Raw genomic sequence first — 27,189 nt, forward strand, 5'->3', positions numbered from 1 at the left:
CTTCAAGCAAGGATGAGAGATGATACAGATTGGGCTGAAGTATATCAGTCCCACTGAGGGGACCTTAATGAATTTCACTTTTGGAAAAAACACACAAATTCCAGGATGGATATCCTAAAGGACAGCAACTTGGCCATCGCACAAGGTAAAGAAGGCAACTTAAATGGTCAAATATTAGGAGCAAATATTAAAGCAACCTAGCAGAATCAAGTGAGGAAGGAGAGGGGAAGTGGGGGGGGCGGTTCATTCAGAACCTACATGTCTGTACTGAGTTGTCAAAGAGTGGCTTGAGAGCTTGACTGGCAGTCTATTCACTTAGAATAAACTATTGCATGGCAAGAAATTAAAAGAAATCACCCATTGGTTTCTGCTTACTGCAGGTTGTTGTTGGATTTTTGTTTTTTGTTTTGCATTGGCTTAGGGAAACTCAGATTTTATCTATTTTTTAAGAGCTGCTGGGCCAACAGTTGTACCTCTGGTATACCTGCTTAGATGGTAGGAAGCTGTAGTCAAGATGTGACATGCTTCTCGCAAATATTCTGCCAAGAATGGAGCACCCCAGAATGTTTTGCAATTTTAGAAAAGTCTGTGACTTGAAGGACAATGCTAGCTTCCTGGAAAATACATACATTTGCATGCTTGCAGTCTATTTAGCAATACTTTCTTTTGTATGCAAGTAAAGCATCAACAATGTGTGGAATAGCCCCAATCGTAAGAGCCATGGTGACACAGTGGTTAGAATGCAGTATTGCTGGCTAATTCTGCTGACTTCTCAGCTTTCCATCCTTCCTAGATTAGTAAAATGAGGACTCAGATTGTTGAGGGCAATATGCTGGCTCTAAACAGCTTAGAGAGTGCAGTAAAGCACTGTGAAGCAATGTATCAGTCTAAGTGCTATTGCTATTATAAAGCAAAAAACTCAGCATTTTTTAAACATTATAACCTTATACTGACAAATGAGAACTATAAAGCAGGGTTTCAGAACGAGTTTAAACCAGGCATGTCCAACCCGCAGTCCATGGGCTGCATGCAACCCTGGATAGATAGTAATGTGGTCCTATAAAATTGTAATAAATCTGTAAAAAATAAAGTTTGTCATTTATATATATTTATATTATATATTTTATATGTGGCCCAAAACAGTTCTTCTTCACTCAGTGAGGCCCAGACAAATCCAAAGATTGGACACACCTAGTTTAATCAAATGTTTGAGAAATAATGTTGATGATAGATATATCTATAGCTAGTTGGAAGAAGAAAGATGTAACTAATTCCAGTAATGATTATCATACACTGGGATTAATATCCTAGGCTACAATACATTGTTTCTCTATCACTGAATTCTGATGAAATGAGCCACATAATATTCATGCCTTTTAAACTTGCCATAAGCAAAAAAAATCATTACCATGCTTGGGGCAGCATGAACAGTAAATCTAAATGGGGTGGGTGGGTGGGAGGATATATTTATCCCGGTCTTTCTTTACACCTATGATAACTTTCAGAAGTAAAAAAAAGTATGGTCAATTATCTATGGGTTTCAAAATCAGAATGATACTTGGCATTACATACTGATATTGTTTTGAATACAATCTCCATTAAACTTTCAATGTTTAACCTCAGGCACATCACTGGTGAATGATCAGAGTTAATTCACTATATTGTACAGGTAGTCCTTGACTTAAAAGAGTTCATTTAGTGACTGATGGGTGTTACAATGGCATTGAAAAAAATGTCTTAGGACTGTTTTTCACACTTACAACTGTTGCATCATCCCCATGGTCACATGATCAACATTCATATTCTTGGCAATTGACTAATATATTTGACCGTTACAGTGTGCTGGGGTCATGTAATCATCTTTTGTGACCTTCTATCAAGCAAAGTCAATGGAGAAACCAGATTCACTTAAGGACCATGTTACTAGCTTAACAACTGCAGTGATTCACTTAACAAGAAAGGTCAAAAATGTGGCAAAATTCACTTAACAATTTTCTCGCTTAGCAACAGAAATTTTGGACTCAATTGTGATCCAAAGTTGAACACTACCTGTATATTGTTGCGGGTATTTTTAGAATTAAATGTTTCTTCTTCCTAATGTTTATTCACCATTCGTCATGTTATTATATGGAAGTGGAACACTTCCAAGTGGGATCAAGCTTCAGTAGCAGCTTAACTGAGGCCCATTTTCCCTTACTAGAATTTGTTGGTGTTCCTTGAGATGAGATTATTATTATTATTTCACTTTATATCCAATCTTTCTGACCACTGAGTTCAACATATATGCAGGCTCAATATAATAGGAAAGTTCCCAGGATTAATCTTATCAACCATTCTCAAAGTATTCAATCCAGTCTAAGTTTCCCCACTTTGTCTTCATTCTCCAGAGATCCCAAGACTATTTAGTATTATGGCAAACTCATAGAAATCATGCAGCTAATATCTATTTTCTATAGAGCCTAAAGGCTTTGGTACTTACAGCAAACCCTATAACAAGCCATGTTGTACCAGCAAATCCTGCTAGTGTAGTAGACTAGTAATATAGAATCTGAATGTTTTTCCCCAAACCTGGGTTGAATCAAATGGAACAGGAAGAGGCAAAGTGTGGCAGCCAGTCTATTCAATAGAACAGAACAGAACAGAACAGAATAGGAATAGGAATAGGAATAGGAATAGGAATAGGAATAGGAATAGGAATAAGATTCTCCGGTGCATAAGTTCACAGTATACATATAAACAACAAGTGACGAGTCATAGGTCATAAATCTTAGTTACAACCATTAATCATAAGTTACAAACAACAACTGAATGTTGCAGACACATTGGAATGAGGGGAAATCTTGTTTTCAAGCAGCAGAGAGGAAGCTCTTATTTTTGTCGTCCTGAGCGAAATGGGGTCAAATGCAATAGAAGTTTAAGCATAGTGGCACTCAAAATTAACTCTCCTTTTCTTCCTTCTAAAGCAGACGATCTTTTTGCTTGATAAATACCAGTCCCTCTCATTCCTTCTTGTTTGGTTGAACAAAAGTTATCTCTTCCCAGTCTTTATTTCTTCTTAACCAATGAAATACAACAATAGTTATAAATTGCTCATGGTCAGAACAAGGCATTGTTCTTTTGTAACGCAACTGCTATCCCTATAGAAAGAACCTCTTTATTTAAAAATTATAGAGATGGAGTCTTTTTAGCCAACCCAAAATCCATCCTAATATATTTCATAACAAAGTTTTGGGCTTTTGAAGAAGTGGACTGTAATCCATGAAAGGTTGTACACAGTGGTGGGATTCAATTTTTTTTACTACCACTTCTGTGGGTGTGGCTTGGTGGGCGTGGCATGGCTTTGTGGATGTGTCTTGGTGGACGTGGCAGGGGAAGGATACTGTAAAAGCTCCATTCCCTCTCCACTCCAGGGGAAGGTTACTGCAAAATCCCCATTCCCTCTTGATCAGCTGAGACTCGGAAGGCAGAGAATAGATGAGGGTGGGGCCAGTCAGAGGTGGTATTTCCCAGTTTTCCGAACTACTCAAAATGTCCGCTACCAGTTCTCCAGAACTGTTCAGAACCTGCTGAATACCACCTCTGTTTATACATGAGAATGCATTTGTATAGCCTTCTAAATATTCATGGAGCAGCATTCCCAGGAGATCCAGGCACCATGGCCAATATTATTGTAAGGGTTAATGGAAAGTGAACTTCTACAATGCCCGGAGGTGCGCATGTTGGTTTTGCTGTGCTAAACTAATTAATGTGACTGAATATTCCGAGAGATTTTATTTTATTTTTTATTTATGAGAGATTCTTTTTTATTTATGAGGGATGTTAGACACACATAGGTTATACAGGAGGCAATGCCAAAAACTTTCCTTTCCAACATATTTCACAACATACAAGGTTTGTCAGCCAAATGGGGTCACAAAGAACTTTGCAAAGTAAAGAACTCAGCAATTATTCATTCCTGACCTGGTCTCTCTTTCTGGAGTTTATTGCATATTTAGTGTCAGACAGCTAACTTAGCACGGTTAGAATAAACAGATCCAATACACAGAAATGCAGAAATTGCAGAATGTAATGTTCTTTGAGCAAATGAATAAATAGTGGTTCTTATCGCATCAACAAGAAAACTTCAGGGACTTATCCAGGTAATTTCCAGGAGTCAGTGCAGACTCCAAGGTGCTCATATGCTTATCCTGATAGCCTAGATTTTTAAAGTGGTCACAGCTTTCTAACAATGGCCAGGTTTTCCTCCAGGGGGAGCACAATGATAACTGAGGAGCTGAACATGCCACCAGCATATACTATCAAGCCTTTTTGTTTGCTTTAAGGCAGGGATGTTTGGTTTAGTCTTTCAAAAGATTTGGATGATCAGATAAATGGCAGGTGTTTTTTTTGCTGGTACAATTTATATACACACACACACACACACACACACACAAACCCCAAGGCTGATGACACACTCTCCAATCTGCTGTGTCCCAGGGTTCTGGATAAGGTATTTTTCTATCCCGTGTAGTAGCTGTTTGTTCTTAAGAACTTCTATATAGATAGTCAATACCCCCGAGTCTGCTTCCTTGCTCTTTTGGTTTCCTTGCCCTCCTCTGCTGCTTTTCTAAAATCCATTGCTTTCCATTTTCTTGGATTAGAGTTTAGTTCTCCCCCCACCCTGCATGAGTGGTATTGGCACTGAAGATTGGAATTAATCAAGTTGAGAAACTGTTTCCCCAGAATTTTTAATAATAACTGTAGATTCATCTTGCTAACGCTTAGCATTCTGTTAACACATGTTATAACATTCTTGCATTATTAAGTTGTGCTGCAGAGAAACCACAGAAATAGAAGGCATTCACGGATGTCAGCTGCTCTGGCTGAGTGTTGAAAATGAAGAGTAGCAAGTGAGAATCAAATGTAAAAATCATCTGGAAGATTCAGACGATTATCTTATAATGATTGCTTTCATTATAAATATCTAATTTCAAATATGCGCATTCTACTCCTCTACACTGCAAGAAGTTTTGCTTTCATCCAAGTCATAGTTTTCTGATTTCTTTCTTTCTTTTTTTTCCGTGATTCTAATCTGACACTCTGCTTTCTCCACCAGCTGGACGATGTTATTTTCATGAAAGCTGATGGATATTACTTTACAGGATTCAAAATAGATCCCCAGCTATCAGGAGCACTGGCAGCAGTTGACAGTTATGCACAACCGCCATAATAGGTTCATCAACAAGTCCTATACATTCACTACAAAGTTATCAATCCTGAACAAATAATTATTTGCTCATCTTTTCCTCTTTCCATCCCCCCCCCCCCGAACTTTTCCTCACCACCACCATCCCAACCCAGGCACTGTGTTTGTATAGCTGACACTAATAGCTCTGTACTGGCATTTCTATTTTGGTAATTTTCCTCCTCTGCAGTACAACAGTAATGTAACAATGCTATAAATTGCTAAAGCACAGGTGTTAACTGAATGCTAAACATTTGCATCACTTCATGGGTAGATTTTATGAAGAACTCTGGGGAAACAGTTCTGAACTCTTAGCAAATGAAAAGTAACAAGACTAAGCCCTTGTTTACAAAAAAGAATGCCAGTTCCAGGGCCTTGCAAATCAAACTAATATTGCATTCACACACTTTTAGTTTCACCTTTAAGTAGTGTGCAGTATCTCTTGCCAACTGTATTTTCAACTTCTTTTACGGATGGAAAGAATTAGTGTTACCCGATTATTACAAACAACATGTACTGTTTTGGGTATATTGTATTTTCCTTTCCATATCTATCAGGTCACGTATCCAATATTAGAGACTGACATGAAACAATATACATTTGAGGGGCAACCAGGCCTGAGGAGAGCGGGGTGGTGGTGCAACCAGTACATTGTTCCTAGGCCCATGAAGCTCAAGGGGGGAGGCATGAAGGGGAACTTTAAAAAAATCCCCTTCATTTCCCCTTTAAAATTTCCAAAATGGGGTGCAGGAGGGTATGCCCCCCCCCATGCCCCGTTTTGGGCCTAGTAAGCCTCCCTGCAGTACAGTTATGACATTATTGATTTAGGTGTCCCTGTGTAGATGAGGAGGCCCATATTAGTCTTGTTCCAGCATTTAATAATCCCCTCGGCGGCCCTGAGGACAACATACTTCCAAAAATAGTGCAAAGGGCAAGCACATCTATTGTATATGCCCCTGATGGTGGATACAGTGGTTGTGTTCTAGCAGTACTTCAAGAAAATCAAGATAAAGTACAAAATGGCCCATTGTTCAACCAGATTGAGTAGACCTATGGCCCCATTTTTAATAATAAGAGACTGAAAAAAATATTCCATGACATAAAATAAAATGTTTACTGCACCATGAAAGACAGCCATTGTTCCTGTATATTCTGAGAAAGGGAGATTGGGTCTTAAAAACTAAAGAAATCCAAGACTATTTGAAAAGCTGAAATAGAAAACCATAGATTTGCATAGATTTATTATACCAAATTTCCTCCCCCCCACCAACAAATCAAAAAGTAAGGTTACTTAGAGATGAAAACTAATGTGATCAACACTACCTATGTTCATTACATTTATAAGATTTAGTCGAATTTCCATCTGATATTTCTATTGCAAGAAGCCCTAAACTCTATCTCAAGGACTCAACAGTTACTTTTGGATATTTTGTCCCACATTCAGAGTAGAGGACATCGTATATCTTGGCTCAAGACAGGATCATCATCTGCCTGCCTGGCTGGCTGCTCCCAGATCCTGAGCGTTCCTAGGAAAAATGAAAAAGATTAGCCTGGCTTGCTTGATTTCCCCAATGCTTCAAATATCTTTTATGAAGTCTGTCTCTGGAACTTGGACATTACATTATCAGGGTCAGCTTTTGAGATAGGCCAGATCAGGAAAACAACTCCAAAAATCCATGTTTATTGAGATTGGCTGCAGCAACAGAATCCTCAAAGCCTGACTGCATTTTCCCTCCCTTCCGTCTATACCCCAGGGAGCCAGTCTGAGACTCTTCCTAATATTTTGCTTCTTTCTTAGATCTGAAGAATATTTTTACAGGTTGTTGTAACCATGTCTGCATAGTTTCTCCAAAAATGTCACTGTGGTGGTTGATTCTTTTATGGGAACAGTCCATTCCCATTGCTATCTGCTGTACATTAAAGAGAGGATTTTATTTAACTATTTGTTTACTTTAAAGATTTGTATGGTCACGCATCTTTAAAGGCAACTCTGGATAGCTTACAACAATAATAAAACTACTGAAAACTACATAAAAACCATAGCAACATAAAACCATTCAACAACCATGCCAATCTCCACCCCAGTGTCTGGTCTTGAGCTTGACAGCCTTCTGGAAGGCTAAAATGGTGGGAGCTATTGCAGTAGAAGTTATTCCATAATGGGGTAGTCACAGAAAAGGAACACATGGCAACATTTTAGAGAAAGGACATAGTACAACATATCTACCCTATCCACTCTGGTACAACAAGCAATACTCCCAGGAAGAAGCAGTCCCACAAATAACTTGATCTCGTGCCATGTAGCACTTTAAATGTGATAACCAATATCTTGAATTTCACCCAGAAGGTGTCTGGCAGCCAGGGTGGATCACACTTCAGAAGTATAGCATGGGCAAACTTGGAGGAGCCTAGTCCTATTCACACTGATATATTCTGGACCAGTGTTAGCTTCCTGGTGATCTTCAAGGGAAGCCCCATGTAGAGCACTTCCCAGGAGATCCTGATTTCAAATTCAGAATGAGTTTAAGCCCCTTGCCAATGTTACTTAAAGGATCTGGCAACATATGCAGGAGATTACAGATTTTCTTAGATGTTCCATTCCCAGATGTCCCTCTCCCTTCTTCCCCTTTCTTTCTGCTGACACTGTCTCATCTTCTTTCTCCTTCTCTGTACCTACCACACTTTGTTCTTTTCCCATAACTCAAAGAAAACAATATTCCATGGCTCTTTTTTTTCTTTGACTTTTAAAAGAATTTGGGCACTTCAGAGTGAAGTTATAGCACCACCGTTTCTCTAGAGAGCATCTGAGGGTGTAGGCAGGGTGTAGGCAGGGAGAAAGAGGAAGAAGAAATGGGAGGGACAAGGGACTGATGCAAAAAGATACAAGGACTTCCAAAGTGGGAAAACTTTGGGTTACGTGCAGTCCTAATAGCACTAATTGTTTCCGACTAGATAATATAGCTATAAAATAATTTCCTACCTCCTGCGGTCTTCATTCTCTCTCAGGAACTTGTGCTTGTGCCTGTCCTTGTAGTGCCTGAATGTCTGCAGTGCTCTGAACAGTCCAGAGCTATGTTACAGTGAACTGTTTCACTGTAATCTAAAATGTTTGTGCATGGAAAGCTTCATCTTCTGAAGCATCTTGAGAATCTAGTGAATACACAGGTATTTACTATGTTGACTGATGCCATATCAGGATAACAAAATACTCTTTTATAGCTATTTTTAGAAATATATAATGATTATTCATTAGATAAATAAATTCCTTTTTTAAAAATTATTGCATCGTATTTAGTATTTAACCCTACCGCAGTGTAAATCTTCCATTGCCCTCCCCTTCAATTTCTAACATTGATAAGACCGACTACCTATTGAATGAAATGGAAGCTTAAGAACAAATGGTAAATTGTTGTTTATCAGTTTAAGTGCTACTTGTTCAAAAGTTGGAGAAAAACAACAATGCTGTCCCCCCCCCCATACTTGTCAAGCAGCATTAAGCAAGCTGTCAAATATTAGATAAATTGCACTGAACATAATGTCTTTATTCTACAGAGACAGTTAATCCAATTAAAGAACCTGTGCAAATCATTGCCAAGACTGGGACATGGGATAGTAATTCAGTTTCCTACCTAGGCTGCAGTGTATTTGTGGATCAGAGCAAAATCCCCAAACTGAATGATCATCAGGACTCTTTCGAACAGTTCCTTGGCAAGTCTAGGAAAGAGCTGAAGAAGCTAGCAAGGGAAGGATGTTGGGCTGGAAGTCATACCCTGAGAGCCAAGGCTTACCAGCACATTATCCAAGATATACCATGCCGCCTAATGACTCCTGATGCCTTCGTCTACCGAGATGTGGCCAGCAAGTTATTTGGAAACCAGAGCGAAAGTTTCGATCCCTTGCCTGAATTCCTGTCAGGAAGCATCATGCCTGAATACTGCCTCACTCCAGAAGGGATAACAGCTTTGAAGAAAATACTTATCTGCATTTCCAGTCTCTACCCTGAGATTACATACTGTCCTTTGCTCCCAGCTGTGACTGCTCTGCTGCTCCATTACAGCCAAGATGAGGCCCAATGCTTTGAGATTACTTGCCGACTCCTCTACTCCAAGGCTCCCCACACCACCTACATAGACCAGTCCTTCCTGGCTCATGAGGCCTCCTGTATGACCTTAAGGGACTTAGCCAATAAGCACTGCCCAGCAGCCCATCAACTGATAGCAAGCTCGTCAGACATTTTTGAGGTGTACTCTGAGTGGTTGGTGTGGCTCTTTGATGATCTTCCCTTTAATTATGTCATTCGCATCTTTGATGTGTATCTCTTGGAGGGGCAAAAAGTCCTTTACCGCATTGCTCTGGCACTGCTGAAGCAATACCGTCTCTTCATGACCTCAAGAGGACAAGAGGTAGTTGACATCAAGGGAAGCTTGCAGGCTTTCCTGTGGGACATTCAGGAATACTTGGCAGCTGACAAGCTTTTAGAGAAAGCATTTGGCATCCGGCTTTTTTCCTGCAAAGAAATCTGGCTTCTTCAAATGGCTAACCGGAAGGCTCTGGTGCATAAAGGAGTAACTATGGTGCATCACAGGTATAAGAACTTTGTTTACTATATTTTGGGGCATGTCATAACATTTCCAGTTACAAGATGCTAGACAATACAACTCTAATGACTGCAGAACCTACCTAATTAGAATAACCCATGCAGAGTATTTTCTGCCCATCCTATCAATCACAGTAAAATATGCCTTCACCCACAGAGAGATTCTAGACCACAACTACCATAATCTGTCTGAGCTCATAATATATATTGGATAATCTTGCCAGTAGATAGTACTGGTCAGGTATGCATGCACCTTTTAAAAAAAATATAATAAACAAATTTGGTCCATGTTAGATTTATACCAGCTTTGAAAAAAGTGTAGAAATAAGCATAAGGATACATTAATAATAGCCCTGAAAGCAAATTGGTTTAAATTTCATGTGTTTTAACAATCTACCATTGGGATCTACCATTTACTGTATAGTTTAAGCCTTGCTGTGCTTTATATTTCTCTGAGATATATTAGAACTTAAGAGTAGGATTTTGCTTTAGCCAAACTTCATTGCTCAGTCTGAATAGCACTAGCACTTAGATTTATATAACGCTTCATAGAGTAGATATTTACAGCCCTCTCTAAGTGGTTTACAGAGTTAGCATATTGCCCCCAACAATCAGGGTCCTCATTTTACCACTTCGGAAAGATGGAAGGCTGAGTCAACCTTGAGCCTGGTGAGATTCGATCTGCCAAACTGCTGGCAGCCAGTGATCAGCAGAAGTAGCCTGCAGTACTGTACTCTAACCACTGTGCCACCACAGCTCTTCAATGATAAAACATGGTCTTCCAAAGCCCATTACTGACAGCAGATATTTTCCCAAAAGAACATATAGAATATCAAAGTCAGACCCCAAGGCTTCAGGATCTGCCCCACACAAAGCTTGAATGTTGCTTCCAGAATCTCTCCAGTAGTTGCAATTGAATTATCAACCTAACTGTATTTAGTTAATAACTGGCAGAATGATATTTAAAAATTCCATTTAAGCTAAAACTAGCCACACTCTGAGTACCCACTTATGAACCAATCATCAATAATAACATTCTTAGCCTGTTTTCTGATTTTATTTCTAATATGTTTTATTTTGAATATTGGTTTATGAGTGCAATAAATTCTACTTAATTGATGAGCTTGTTCTTGTCCTGCCCCACTTTTCTCCTGGTCTTGTTCCCATTTTGGAGTATGGCTGCCAGCATGCCATTAATGGGCAAGTGGCCTGAAAAAGTTGGAGAAGGCACCACATTATAGAGGACTCCATATGCCTTTTAGGTTGCTGTTTCCTTTTTTGAGTTGGATAAATGAAATGGACATTTCTATTAGTAATATTGTCAAGATATGCCAGCTTAAAATCACGTCTAATATCAGATTCAGCATCAAATCCTGAAACCTAAAAATACTAATTTCTGTAAAGTAAAGTAAACTTAGTTTCAGAGCTGGGAACAATATATTGTCTAAAGAAGGTTGTCTAGTTTATACATGTGTAGGATATATGTCTCCGTGTTAAAATAATCTTTCTTTGTTTTTTCTTTGAAAAGTCCAGTTGCCTTTTGAAACAGCATCTTTGGGATAACCATAACCTGGATGACTGAGCAGCTTCATAAATATTAAATAGTGAGCAACTGTCTTTTTAAGACAATTCTAATTTGAAGAGCAAAGGGTATCTTATGCTTCACCCAAAGTATAAAATTCTATCCTGAAGGAATATGTAGATGTAAATGTAAAAAGAATAAGGAAAGCTGAGTACCAGCAGATCACATGATGATCCTTGCTCTAAAATATGTCCCAGAGTTTATGTCCATTGTGTGTCCTGTACTATTGCAATTCCATGATGTAATATAATCAGCAGCTGTTCCTGCTTGATAATTGTTTGCAAAGAATGCCCTCTCTATCCTAAAAGTCAATCTCTTTGGAATTATAGTTTGATTAGAGCCTCTCATTTCTTTTCCCACTGCACAGACAACCATTCCACCTCATTGTGAATGCACATAATTTTAGTTCCACCATTGTTAAAGCTCAAGAAATGCGCATTGTGTGGTCCTGGATCCCAGAACGATTTTCTTTATACCCACCTGTTCTTTTATTCTCAACTTCTGAAAACGGATACAGTTTGCAAAGGTAAGGGCCATATTTTCAAAGTATTAACCAAAATATGACACTTATTAAGGCACATAATAAAGTGAACTGAGCTATAAAAGTTTAGACCAATTAGGAGAAGAAACTGAATAGAACATTAGAAACAAGAGCATCGTATTTTTACAAAGTGATAGCTTTGGCCTTACAAAGATTATAAAATCTCCATGTTCCAAGTTGCCAACATCAAAGAAACTATATTAAAGCTTAGTTTAGTATTCTAATGTGGTCAGTATACTGATGTGCTTTTAAAAAAAGTTGCCTTAAACAATGTTTATTCATACAGGCCATTTAAGTGCTTATGATACTGACACTACAATTGATTTTGGCATAGCTGAGAATTCCACATAATTACCTAAGGACGAGTACAGTGTTCACAATGAATGGGCACGGCATTTCTAGACCTTCACAAAACAAAGCACTTGGGAAGTTTACTACAAAAAATATATATTAAAGACTGAGCAAACATTCAGAATAAGAACTATGGTTTATGCACCTTCCTTAAGCTCAAATGAGGGCTAAGGATCCTGTAATACTTAAAGGCCACCCTCTTTTGCTGCTGACACAAGTATTTGAGAGTTCTTCATCTTTTCTTGGAAACATCTTGGATTCTGGCATAACTGAAAAACTGGAAATTGGGAAGGTATCTCAAGCCAATCTTTTAGGTACAAAAGCATAGAAAAGGATGCCAAGGTGACTAATTCATTATACTTGGGAGTTCCTAGGGTAGTCTGTTGGATCTCTAAGCATGCTTATTAAGGCTGCTTAGTACTTCAGGATCAATAGCAATAGCCCTTACCACTTCACAGTACTTTACAGCCCTCTCTAAGTGGTTTACAGAGTCAGCATATTGCCTCCAACAATCTGAAACCTCATTTTACCCACCCCAGAAGGATGGAAGCTAAATCAACCTTAAGCCTGGTGAGATTTGAACTGCTAAATTGCAGCCAGCCAGCAGTCAGCAGAAGTAGCCTTTAGTACTGGACTCTAACCCAGTGTTTCTCAACCTTGGCAACTTGAAGATGTCTGGACTTCAACTCCCAGAATTCCCCAGCCAGCATTCTCTGGCTGGGGAATTCTGGGAGTTGAAGTCCGGACATCTTCAAGTTACCAAGGTTGAGAAACACTGCTCTAACCAGTGCGCCGCCACAGCACAACCTTCAAAAAGTGCTTCAGAGCATGCAGGTGCATGAATACAATATTCGCCTGGAGCATTTTAGAATATTGTCCACCCAACCCCAACAATCTTGTGATGATTAAAGGTTTTGCAGGGAGGCACTCTATTCACACTCCCCTGAGTTCCAAATCATTTTACAAAGATAGCATCCAAAGTGCTGCACAGCCTTAGTGCCTATCCCATCTCTGTTCACTAAACAAATAATAGACTCTTATGGGCTTAGTGTGGGCGATGAAACCTCCAAGAAATTCCTAATTTGGATATTTGCTCATCAGAAGCAATTTCCAAGTAGAGTGCTCAGACAGTAGCATAGGTAAATTTCTCTGGAAATGTACCCTTTGGCAGAAGATGCAATTAGAAAGCTGCCACTGAAATCAGTATCTCATTGCTTTCTTTTGAATGATCCTAATCAGCACATATTCAGGACAAATAGCGGCGGGGGGACACACCAGAGAAAATGAAGGGGTAGGATCTTTAAAAATTCATGCTTTGGAACTTTCAAGTTTAAAAAATATAACGTGAGAAGACACACGAGAAGGAGGGGATTGTGATGTATTTTTTTGGAAAACAAGTAATACTAAGATTTATCATAACCGGATCTTCAGGTATTACCGGTAGGCGTTCTTCAGAACCTATTTATTTAACAGTTTTACTTTTCTCCAACTATAAAGTTTCTCAGAATCAGGGGTGGACTGCTGGGATTTTGCAGGGGTTCGGGAGAACCTCTAGGTAAAATTCTGTGCAGTTCGGAGAACCCCCAAATCCCACTCCTGGCTGGCCCCGCCCACCCAGTCCCATCCCTCCCAGGAGTCCCCATGCAGCCCCTTTTGGATGCAGGTAAGTACAGAATGCACACAGAGGCTCGGGGAGGGCGAAAAACAGGCCTTACCGGAGCCTGGGGAGGCTATTTTCGCCCTCCCGGAGGCTTGAGAAAAACCTCTGGAACCTGGAGGGGGCAAAAATGCCGCTCACCAAGGTACAGGAGGCTGACTAGGCCACGCCCACCATGGCCACGGCCACACAGCAACCAGGCAGGGAACCTGCTAAAAATTTTGAAGCCCACCCCTGCCCAGAATGGCATACATAAGCTTAGTAAAATCAAAATAGCCTCTAATTTCACTTTTCAGATCTAGAACAGATCTCTCTAAGCGGGAGAGAAAAAGAAAAGATGAATAGAAGAATCAAATAAAGGCCACACTTCTTAAACCAGCATATTCTTGCTATGATTAGTTTCAAATTGAAATACTCAGGAAATAGCAATGTCAGAAAAGGGCAGGAAGGAGCTGATGGAACGGATCTCTCCTCAGAGCTCGTAGAATAAATTTCTTTCTTTAGCCAGATAGGAGGGACCTTTCCTATGCTTAGATTCTTATGAAGTAATACTTCAAGAAATTTAACTAAAGAAATCCCAAACTCCACAAAGCAGCTCCTCACTTTTAGGCATATATTGGACCTGACAAGCCATGAGGAAATAGCCTCTTTCCCGATGTTCAGCAATCTTCTGCAAAAGTGAATCTCCACCAGAGTGAAGTAGCTCACCCTGACTGCTCTTGATTGCTGATATCAAGGCAAAAACTCTTGCTTCTTCATAAGAAACCACTGACTTGAAACAAATCATTCCAGAGATCATGATAGAGGATGGCTCCATAGAGTGAAATGGTGCTGTTTTACATTGGCCTACCTCTTATTCTGCCATTCAGAAAGGAGCCTGCTGGGAAGAGGGCAGAAGCCATTGAATGAATTGACCTTAGCAGTGCTTTGGAGATGGCTGAAGGCCTGATAATGTTAGAAGACCCATATATATGTGATGAATGTTTTGGACTGCCCCTATGCCAGGCTCTTAGGATCTTCTCTATAGTTCATATAACCAACTAGCCATTTAATCATTTTTTTTTTGGGGGGGGGGGTTGTATTCTAGCCATTTTCCTGTAAGTATTTTCCTGTAAGTATTTTCAAAATAGAAGGGAATTATTTAGAAATCCCTGTACATTTAGGAAAGTACGTCAATAACCAATTGTAAATAAAAACAGCTTTAGGATATGTTGGGACAGGTGTGAAAACCTCATACCCTCTCAAAAGATGAATGTGACTAGACATCCTTAATAGTGTGAACATTACAGCTCGGAGCATCTAACAGCCAAGGTGCACCTACGTCGAAAGTATCAGTCTTTTTACAACTACAATTAAACTGTCTGATGCCAAACACAGGAATCTGTGTCAGGATCTTGCACTTGCCTTAGAGATTATGATGCATTCAGGTTTTATGTGAGCAATTGCCTGCTTCACTGAGCAGAAATTATAGCTTCAAAATGTCTGCTTTGCAGTTATTATACAACATGGAACAAAATTATCTCATTATTGTTTATACTATAGATGTATGTAATGCTATTTTGAATTCTTTTTGCAATATTTTGTTGCTTTTTTTTTTTTGAAGTTGCTCATAATCACCTTGGTTGAATTGGGTAACCACTTAAAAGTTTTAAATAAAGAAAGGAATATTGGTGGGACTGAAAGAATGTTTTGGCTTTTCCTTTATGGATTTAACAAAACAATGACATGTTAGCAGTCATTACCAGCTGCTATTCCTCAAGGCATTTTAGATAGTGATGTCAAACACAAAAAACAATAGGCGCTCAAGCAAACTTCTATGGAAATCCAAAAGGGGAAAGAAGGTTTTATACAGATAATCCTCATTTGCAGTTATGTTTGTGATGAAAAAGTAACATCACGATGGTGCAGTGGTTAGAATGCAGTACTACAGGCTACTTCTGCTGACTGCCAGCTGACTGCAATTTGGTAGTTCAAATCTTACCAGGCTAAAGGTTGACTCAGTCTTCCATCCTTCTGAGGTGGGTAAAATGAGGACCCAGATTGTTGGGGGCAATATGCTGACTCTGTAAACTGCTTAGAGGGGGCTGTAAAGCATTGTGAATCAGCGTATAAGTCTAAGTGCTATTGCTAGTTATGACCAGTCCTCACAAGTATAACCATGCAGACCTGTAAGGCAAAGAAAGCTTAAGTAACATCATAAGAACAGTCACAGTTCCATTTAAGTGATACCTTCATTTAACAACTGACTTGCTGAACCCAGTTGTGATCACTAAAATGCATATAAAGCACCATGAGGCTTTATTCAAGAGCAGAAGATGCTGTAGGAGGTGTGCAGGGGAAGAGGCAGGAACTCTGCTGCTATCCTAAAAAAGGAGACAGAAATGAAGAAAAAGGGGTGCTTAGCTCTAGTATTAATAAGGCTTTAAGATAAATGAAAGGATCAGCTTTGCTTCCCAATATCTCAGCACCTTCACATTCAATTTAGTGTCTTTCAGGGTCAACCTCTGGGATAGACAGGACTAGAAAATCAGCTCCATAGGAAGACTAGAACTATACTTCGTTGAGATTAGCTATAATAGCAGAATCTTGTAAATCTGAGTATTCTGCACCTACCCTCTTTCTTATACTCCTGTGAATTAGGGAGATATCTGCCTGAGCCACTTCCAAATATTATCTTGTTTCCCAGGACTTAAATAATGTCCTAGCCTCTTTGTCTAAGGTTCTTGCATATTTTCCTGTCCCTTTCTCCAGATCCTTTAAATCATTGCTCTGACAATCCCACAAGGAGTTTAAAAACAGTACAATGGCATATTTAGAAAATATATAGAAAAAATATACATTGTTATTAAGAGTTTTACACAAAAACTATGTCAAATAAAGAGGGAGGGAGGTGCAGAAACAAAAGGTAAAAAGAAATAGGAAGAAGCTTCTGATATCCTTTGCAGCAAATAAAAATAAAATTAGAAAATTATCTCTTGTTCAGTGATTACAAAAAAACTCACTTTTTTCTATTGTCAAGGTTTTCCCCCCTAATCATCAAAATCACAGGTCCTAAGATTCCCTCCCCCCCTTCCCTATTCATACAAAAAGGAGTTTTCAATCAGCCTTAAATGTAAGTATTGTTTTTTTTCTCTGATCAAAGAAGTTAATTTAGCAATCTCTGCAATTTCCATCATCTTCATCACCCATTCCTAATGGTTATGGAAGATTTACAGCAGAAAATTATCTGCATAAAAAATGGAATTTGTTCTACTGAATACACATTCCATAAATGCATGTTTCTGTGACAATGTAAAACAAGTGAGGTAACTTGATAACTTCTATTTCAGAGTCTGTCTGGTTTCCATCTTTCTTGCTCCAGGCTTATTAATAAAGTACTAAGGATAACATGCTCCACTGTTCAAGCCATCTCCATCTCAATGCCATCAAGGAATTGCTTTTCCAGCCACTAGCAGGGGACTCATTTCATCCCATTTCTTTTGCTACCTACAGGTTTTATTCCTGCTGTGAAGGCTATGAGCCAACTTTACTGTTGTTAAAAAACACACTGGGAGAAGTAAGTGATTTAGTTCTGAATATCTCAAAAAATTCTGGGGTAGTGTGATCTTCCATCTGTGGAATAAAACAGAACCCATTCAAAGCCATATGCAGCAAGTGTATTACGGGCTAAAAACAAAATTCTGTGCTTAAAATATTAGCATGCATTCATTTACTTCTATCTAAAAAATGATGCCCAACTCTCTCAAAAGTCTGCGTGTTAAATCTTATTACATCAGGATTTTCAAATAATGCTGAAGATGGAGGTAAGTAGATTTCTGAGAGCCGAATGGAGGTTGGTGAAAAGACAAGGACTGAAGAAAAGATAGGGGGCTTTATAAAACAACCAGAAAGTTTTCACATAGAACTGTTTATTGTTGTTCCAAAAATAAAACATATTGGTTGTCAAAACAAAAAATGTGGGGAGGGGGATTTAATCAATACAAACAAATGAATGAATATGTTCCTATCAGAGACATTTTCAAAGGTAATAATTTCTATATTGAATATCTATTTCCTGCCCAATGAGGAGGAAGGGAAAGCATTCCAAGGGTTGTTTTGCCAAGTTTGCCACCAACTGTGAACGCCAAGTGCTCAATAGGAAATTGCAGGCAATTCTTATATGACACACATTTCTTTTTGCTCACAGCTTTATAGGGAGAGGTGTACATCTCAGTCTCAAATGCACACTTAGAAGCACTAACACCTGGACATGTTTTAAGTTGCTTCCCGGTCCTAAATTTAAAGGATGAAGATCATGCTTGGCTATTAAGAATAGAGTGTTTCAGATAAAGAGCCACATCTCTGAACAGTCTCTCTAGTGAGCATTGTCTGATGTCCTCTTAGATTGCCATGGTGGCGAATATCTATAACTCGGGTATAGGATGAGGGTGGAGGTTCTTTTGCTAAGCTTCTGGATTGGTTTCTAAATGTTTCATTGCCAGGCTAGATAACATATTCTGTGGAGCTTAGGGGATGTCAGTGTCGGTGTCTTTCTATTTTTAAAAACTTCATGTGGTCAGTAGGTCTTGGGATGGGGAGGTCACATCAGGTGAGGGTTTCATCCATTGTTTCTTGTCTGGGCTTCAGGTGCTTTGGATAATAGGTTGACCCCCTTCTCTCTGTGACAGTCCCTCAAATATTGGAACACTGCTATCATGTCACCCCTGGTCCTTCTTTTCATTAAACTAGACATACCCAGTTCCTGCAACCGTTCTTCATATGTTTTAGCCTCCAGTCCCCTAATCATCTTTGTTGCTCTTCTCTGCACTTTTTCTAGAATCTCAACATCTTTTTTATAGTGTGGTGACCAAAACTGGATGCAGCATTCTATGCGTGGTCTTACTAAGGCTTTATAGAGTTGTATTAGTACATCACATGAACTTGATTCAATCCTTCTGTGGATTGAATGTCTTGTGGTGAGTCCAATATGGGTCACATCAAGTGAGAGTCTTCATCTCCGCAGATGTTACCCAGCCTGATAATGAAACATTTGGAAAGTAACCCACAAGTTTGGAGAACGAACCTCCACTTTCATTCTCTTGGATGCCAGAGAAAGATCTGATTTTGGTTTGTGAGAATTTTCATCTCCTGTGTTATTTTGTGCTTCTATCTTCAATTACTTGAGTATTTCTAACCTTTGATTATGTATTTTACTGATTGCTTTTTAGCCTTTGTTACCTAGAATTGTATGTATTCTTTTACTATGTTAGTCACACTAAAAGCACAAATTACTTATGAGGCTTAAAATTTCAGTGGATTATCTTACTCAAAACTGCTCCCCTAAACCTGTATACATCAAAAGGGGATACTGTAGCCCTGTCCCTAATGTTCTGCTCCAGGGTGCCCTCATAAAGTAAATGGAAGATGATAATCACATGTTTTTAAACTACATCTTCACATTGCTTGGTAACACCATCTTTTCACTGGATGTTTTGAATACAATAAGATTTTAAGTGGTCTTCTGTAATCTTTCATTTCCTTAAGTCTTTCTGATTATCAGAAAACCTTATGCAGTTGTTCACATCTTACTCCCATTCAGGTATGTGGAGCATTTCTTTCCTCTGACTGGAAGGAAAGAAAAAAACGGGGAGGAACAACAAGTTTCTTTGGAACAGGAGAATGCTTTATTTTTACAGTAAGTTTAATTTATTTCTATAGCAATAGCATGTAGACTTGTACCTTGCCCCATAGTGCTTCACCGCACTCTCAGTTGTTTATAAAGTCAGCATATAGCCCCAAACAGTCTGGGTCCTGATTTTGTTGATCACAGAAGGATGGAAGGCTGAGTCAACCTCAAGCCCTATCAGGATCAAACTCCAGGCTGCGGGCAGAGTTTCTCTGCAATACTGCATTCTAACCACTGCCCACCAGGGCTCCATGGAGGAGAATATATTGGTTTATAAGTAATTTCTTTCAGTTTCTTTTATGCATTGGTCAGTCTGATCCAAATCTAACACTCAGTATAACCCTCCAACCTAAGGTATGATGAAAATTAGAAAATAGAGCTCATATGTATTTTGGGGCTTCACATGAATCCTACAAGGAATGAAAACTGTTGCATTGTTCCAAAATAAAACTATGTCCCTGAATGCCTTCCCAAAAGATGTAAGCCCTCCCCCCAACATTACTTCATTGGATGTTTTTCTACAGTCACTTCCAGTGAAGTGCATCATGGTACATGTTATGTATTTTTCCCTACAAACATAGAAATTGCCAGGCCCATTCCACTAACTGCTAATCTAGTTGATTCTCCTGAATCATAATACCTGATAATTCTTCCTTCTCACAACATACTTGTTAGGTAAGCTCCCCGTTGGGAGAGTGAGTATGTTCAGAGAAGCGTTGTGAGAGTTGTGTTGGAGAACACACAAACCAGCATACAGAGACACTGCAGTTTAAATAGGCTTTTACTTTCGTGGAAATAGAGGTATCAGAGTCCATCAACAATCCAAGCCATACACGGTTAAGACAGTCAGTCATCAATGTCTTTCAGTTAAGGGATAATCCAAATAACATAGTCCAGTATCATATAATCAGTTCAGTACTCAAAGTTTGCTAGCAGTTGCAAAACTTACAATAGCTCACGGCACTTTCTAACAGCCAGCTTCCAAAACACTCAGATCAGATCAGCCCAGCATCTAACAAACAGAGAGCTAACAGTCATTCTGGCTCCCTCTTACGGCCGATTTAGGAAAACAGCAGCCAATCACATTTTACAGTATGATTTAAAGAAACAGGTACATCATTGCTATATGATTTATATATTGCCAACCCAACCGCTAGAATTATATTCCTAACAATGCTAATGTTCCAACTTTTCCAGCTTAACCAGCTTAAGCCAAAATTTAAATAAAAACTAAAATTGTAACTGCATAAAGGGGGGGAGTCATTTTTGGGGAGGGGGCAGTGGTCTGATCTTGCTCTCTTCTTTCTGGGAAAAGGTCCCCTTCATTCTACCTAAAGAGCCACTCTCTGCCTATGTCTCACTAACCATTTGCTGATATCAAGATCTTAACTAAAATCTGTTGTGTGAAGTGGCCAGAGCTTAACAAAATCTGAGAACAATATTTTTGAATGGTGTTTTCAGCAGCAAGGTCAATAGGGGATGTGACAGTGACGGCTGGAATTTTTGGATAAAATAAAATGGGTTACTTTATATATTTGATAATTCCAAATCATGCCATAGCATGCCATCAACAAGTGGATGTGTAACATCAGGGACTTGCAGCCTGTGTATCTCTGCTTTAGAGCTTCCTATCCCCGCAGAGTCCTTGCCAAATGTACCGAATAGTCAGAGTTAGGATATCTGTTAGAGTTTTTCTTAATCTGGTACAGATCATAAGAAGATAGACTGAATTTGTTTTTGTTTTTCTCTACAAAAACTGTTTTATTATTCAAAATTATACTCCTATTCCTTACTTGTAACCTTAATGCTAATTGTATGCTTGCTTCTAGTTTCCCACATTTCTGAATCTACAGGCTTCCCAATACTATAATTTTATAGTAATGGGATGATTTTGTCCTAATTTATACACTCTTTATCTCTAAGTTCTACCTCAATGTTCCCACTTCTATGTTTGTAACACTATGTCTCCTTTGTCTTAACTATTAGTTTAAACATTTTCTTTTTCCCCTGTCTTCAGCTCTTGTAGCCAGCCCAAGTCCTTTGCATGTAAAACCCCTTTCTCTCCATAGATTTTGTTATGGGCTTTTCTCTCCCCCAGCTCTTAGTCTTTCTGAAACTGGTTTATAGTCATGCTTGAGTTTATAGACACTGATCAGCCTTCTGTCCTTCTCTGTCTCTTAGCTGATCTTGCAGGGCCGAGAATTGTAGTTTTCTTTAGCTTGAAGATCACTGCTTTGTCTTAGAGGCTTCTCTTTCCCACTTTACTGATGTCTTTGGGGTTTGATTTCTTTTTGGCTAGTGTACCCTTGTTGGGTTTCAGTTTTGACTCAAGAAATCTTCTCTAATTAAGGAGAAGATAAGGCTGTTTTAACCCTCCTTCCCAGTGATGAAAGAAATGTTCTTCTGGGTTCAGCTCCAAATGAGGAAAAAGACACTGGAGACATGGAGGCTGCTTGGAAAGATGGTTTATTGGTGGTCAGGACCACATGGCTTGAGCCCTGAACAGAAAAGGTGATCACATGCTTCAATGTTGGTGGTGAAGAAGAGAAGGGCTGAGGGAGGCTTTTTATAACCTGTTCAGTCCCACCTCTCTGTTTCCTGTTCCTGTGTAAGAAATGTATTCTGGTTGGTTGTCAGACTCCCACGGGGCCATGCAGTGGCAACTCTCTAGGCTGTGTTTTGAATCCAGGCTTGGTTGAGTTCTCAGATGCCATGTGGTCAGTTGGGCCCAATATTATCATGCTTTAATCCCATCTCCCTGGAGCTGAAGTGGAGAAGCCTTTATTATGTAAAGTAGACTAGTTTGGCCTTCTTAATGGCCCATTGACAAAGTGGGGATGGGCAGGCAGCTATTCTGTCTTTTAAAACATGTTTCTTTCTTTTCACATCCAGAGAAATATTCTGCCTTTTCAATATTTCCTAGGATATTTCATTTTTCTGGGAGAGAGCTGGGTGATAACTTCCTACACCAGGCTACACCAAAACTCTGGATCCACAGAGGGAAAAGAAATGCCTATTTATTCTGGGTGGTGAATTCTAAAATATCCCTGACTGATATTGTCTTTTCTTAAAAGGTACATCCTAAAATGGAGCGGTATGAATGGGTCTTCATCAAGAAGCCAGAACAAGCGAAAGCTCTACCTTGTCCCCAACGCCAGCGTTCTCCATCTCCCTTTTCTTTGGAGAGGCACAGAACAACCAGCTCAAATCATCTCACTGTACCAAAGTTAGAAACAATTAAATACCGTCTCTCTCCCTTCCTGGCAATTAGACACTTCAACTTGCCTTCCAAAACAGCCTCCATGTTTATGTCTGGAAGCCAGGAAGGCATCGTCATAGGTAATTATGCAAATAAACATCGTGGATAATCTGTAGAGCTAACCACTATACACATTTCTGGTATCTCAATCCCCAGATCAAATTTTGGTGCTGCTTATTTAGCATATAAATTCAACCACAGCTGAGCTGGCAAAACCTACAAATATTTTGGGGTAGGAAAAGGACATAAAGGAGAAGGTCAATATAGTAAAAGGTCATGATGAACTTTTGGCAAGGGTTTTCCTACCAAAGCAGATGAAAGAGAAACATTCATATGCAACCCATCATCATCATGATCATCATGATCATCATGACCATCATCATGACCATCATCATCATCATCATCATCATCATCATCATCATCATCATCATCATCATCATCATCATCTCAACATACTAACAAGTGGGACTTGCAATAAAATCCTTTGTTCCAGGAGTATTGCTACGTTTTCTCCCGCCTCCCATTTTCTCTTTTCTTTCTTCCTTAATCTGTCACTTTCAAATCCACCTGTCTCCTCTGTGCATTTGCTCTTGACTACTTTTCTCACTCCTCCACAACATCGCACATGCTTGGCCTTGTTTCTTCCTTCTAGTTCCTAGCTCTTGCTTCCACCTACTCCCCTTCATCTAGTGTTGAACCAGCATGTCTGTCTCAAAATCTAAACATAGCTAATGTTGTGAGTTGCTTGGCTGACTTCTGGTTATTTTAAATACTTTTTTTTCTCCTACTCTTATCTTACTCTTTGCTTATAAATTTGCCAGCAGACTCTACCTGAATTCAGCATTAGAGGAAGTGAAAGAAAATTAATACCTTTTCTATAAATGAGAGCAATACAAATGTTCTCTGGGGCACAAATGCAAAGCCTATCTCTCGATGTGGCTCCTGCTTCAGAGGAAATCAGGCAAGCTAACATTGATTTTTTTGTTAGGTGCTTGGTGATTTCTTATTAGCTGGAACTCCCACCTTACTCCTTGTCTCACCTTGCAGAGCTTAAGATTCTCTTTCTTGGCAAATGACAATGTGCCACCACGCTTTACCTGCTCTCTCCTGAAGTTTCATTAAATGCTGGCTTGGCCACACTGCTGCTTGTTCAACAGCCTGCCTGTTTTCCTTGCTGTGAAAAGTAACTGTGGGAAGGGAGTAGCTAAGAAGGAGATGATTCTAGATGGGGAGAGCACTGGTCAGTTCAAGGAGAGGAAGGTGAAACACTTGCTGGGCACCACATGGTGGCATGAAATTGCTGCTTATGGTAGAGTCAGCATAAACCTCATGAAAGAGGTTTATCTCAAGCTACATTCAATTTGAATTTTCAAATAGAAAAGAAGTTGAGAAACACAATTCAGTGAGAATTAACTAAGTTCAGTCTTTTCTGTAAAGTGGATTGTTTAGAGTGTCAGTGAAAACTGAAGCTGCTAACCAGTATATAACACTGAGATCTGATTATATCAGCAGAAAAGATCGGGGCCCAGCATCAATTATTTTATGAGTTCAATTCATTAATTGGCTCTAGCTTTTAAAGTTCCAAATGCCCCTGGATCTGGCTAACTACAGAGCAACCGGCTCAGTTCTCTGCAGAACAGGCTTGAAAAATGTTGGTGTTCACAGGGGCATCTCATCATATTGCAATCCCCCTAAATTGTTTTCATATGTCATATTAACTCACAATATTACTTAGTTAGCTTTGATGAATTTGCCCAGTTGTATTTTTTTATGAATACTGTCCCTAATTGTGAAGACTATTTATATCTTTTGAGTTTTAAAATTCATTTTCAAGCAATTTTTAAAAACTTGGCTTTGTGGTTTGTACATTGTTTTACAATTTTCAGACAATTATATAAGTTGTGTGTCATTTTTATTTATTTTTATTTGTTGGCGAGTTCTTCACAGAAAGATGGTACATAAATAGCTATAGATAATTACAGATATATAAGAGGAAAGGGGTTGTTTTTTTGTGTTAAGGAGTTTAATTAGTTGAAATCCTTAACCAAAGCATGAAGAAGTTATTCACTGATATCAGGCAAACGTAAGAAATAGAAGACAATGCACACACAGACACACAGACACACACACACACACACACCAACTAACTAGTATGGATGGAATAATAAACCTTGGTGGCTTATATTCACCAAAAAGACTATTATGTACCTTGCAGAATAAGCCTGATCTAAACAAGAATGTTGTGCTCATTGATGATGTAGTACTGGTGGTCATTGATCAGCTTGTTCTGCAGTACATACATCCAGAGAATACTGTACTGTTCATGATAGCCACAATACATGACTATATTAGCAAAGATAGAACATAAAACAATAGAGTTGGAAGGGACATTGGAGGACTTCTAGCCCAATCCCTTGCTCTAGCAGGAAACCCTATATCATTTCAGATAAATGGTTCTCCAGTCTTTTTTTTTTTTTTTTTTGAAAGCCTTCAGTGATGGACACCTACAACTTCTGAAGGCAAGTTATTTGCTCTCACTGTTAGGAAATTTCTCCTTAATTCTAGGTTGCTTCTCTCCTGGTTAGTTTTCAACCATTGTTTCGTGTCTTGCCATTTGATGCTTTGGAAAATAGTTTGACTCCCCTCATCATTGTAAGAGTCCCTCAAATATTGTAGGCATGCTATCATGTCCCCCCCCCCTCCAGTCCTTCTTTTCACTAGGCTAGACATACCTATCTATGTCTAGTCTAATTTATTCCATTTATGTCTAAAATTGCCATTTTTAGACATTTTTCATGTATCTATAAGGTCATCATTTTCCATGATGATATAAAAACTGTACCATGTCTAGTATAACAACACACCCATCTTCAATTCAAGTCAGAAACTGTTTAGAGGCAAGTAAGAGGGAAAGAGACCAGGGGCAGTATCTAAAAACTCTGTTCCATAAGGTGGTGAGAAACATTTCTTAACCAATCATGTTGATTTTTTTTTTCCCTTAGGGGGAGGTGGAGGCCAGGCTCTGTATGTTGATGCTAATCTGAATCATGGAAGAACAGAACACTGTGAAACATTTGACAACCCACCTCTCTGCCAACAAAACTTCCAGGTCCAGCTACTGGAAGTTTGGGGATTTCAAAACTCTTGAGTTTCCTTTTCCTCCATATGATGGATATTTTTCATTAAGATGCCTCTCCAAAGCACTGCATGTCATCAGATGATGATTGAGACATGGACATCTAAGCAGCAGGATTAGATGGTTAAATATTTTGGGTAGTTGCCCATTAATACAGTCTTTTTGGCCAGAATCTCTGGAGCATAACAAAATACATATTGGATGATTTACATTTACGTATAACTGTTCTGCTTGGACAGGATTAATTTTGAAAGCATTAATTTTGAAAAAAAAAGTATGGAATTTCCACTGATCATATGCCTCCTTATTCTGCTCATTAGATGAAATGTATGAAGGCAGAGATAATCCAAGAATGTTAATATGTTGGTGGAATGTGCAGAAAAGGTCCTATGAGAGAATTAAAGAAGAACTGAAGTCAGGTATCAAATTGGCAGAACAGTACCAAGATATTCAGATAGTCCTCAACTTATGATCACAATTGAGCCCAAAATGTATGTTGCTAAGTGAAAAAATTGTTAAGTGAGTTTTGCCCCATTTTGCAACTTTTCTTGCCACATTTGTTAAGTGAATCACTGCAGTTGCTAAATCAGGAACACAGTTGTTAAGTGAATCTGGTTTCCCCATTGACTTTGCTTGTCAAAAGGTTGCAAAAGGTGATCACATGACCCCTGCAACCATCGTAACTGTGAGTCATTTCTCAAGCATCCAAATGTAAATCATGTGACCATGGGGATGCTGCAACGATCGTAAGTGGGAAAAGTGGTCATAAGTCACTTTTTTCAATAACTTCAAACAGTCACTAAGTGAACTGTTGTAAGTCAAGGACTACCTGTATTGTACCTTGGCAACTGGTGCTCATTGGAACTAATAGAGTAAATTTTGAGTAGTTCAGAGAACCGGCAAATAATTGCAGAATTAGTTGATTTTAATTTTGTTTCTATCTCCTTCACTGACAACCCTGAAGATACTTGAGCACTTTGGTACAATTCTAGTAATGGGAACATTATTAGAACATTTCCAATATTTCCTCAAGTGTTCACTTTTGCACCGGGCGCAAAGTGACCCTAGGAAATAAGGTACAGTGGCATTATTATGAGATATAACTTTTATGAACTTGTTCTACACACCTGTGCAACCCCGAATCTGTGCTTTACACTCAAGGCAACGAGTTAAGATC

The 27,189-nt window shown here is 39.0% G+C and overlaps 1 protein-coding gene across 1 annotated transcript; it reads left to right on the forward strand.

Annotated features, from left to right (window-relative positions):
- LOC106540637 (TBC1 domain family member 24) lies at nt 1-27,142 on the forward strand. Its single transcript, XM_087709789.1, has 7 exons — nt 1-145; nt 8,777-9,809; nt 11,771-11,929; nt 17,445-17,508; nt 19,531-19,626; nt 22,692-22,956; nt 25,879-27,142. Exons 1-7 carry the CDS (start codon nt 106-108, stop codon nt 26,022-26,024), a joined length of 1,803 nt encoding a protein of 600 aa, XP_087565915.1. The 5' UTR covers nt 1-105; the 3' UTR covers nt 26,025-27,142.
- The last annotated feature ends 47 nt before the right edge of the window (nt 27,143-27,189 follow it).

This window comes from Thamnophis sirtalis, unplaced genomic scaffold (assembly GCF_051295495.1).
Source record: "Thamnophis sirtalis isolate CommonGarterSnake01/CBP01778 unplaced genomic scaffold, rThaSir2_p1.2 scaffold_3, whole genome shotgun sequence".
Classification (NCBI taxonomy): domain Eukaryota; kingdom Metazoa; phylum Chordata; class Lepidosauria; order Squamata; family Natricidae; genus Thamnophis; species Thamnophis sirtalis.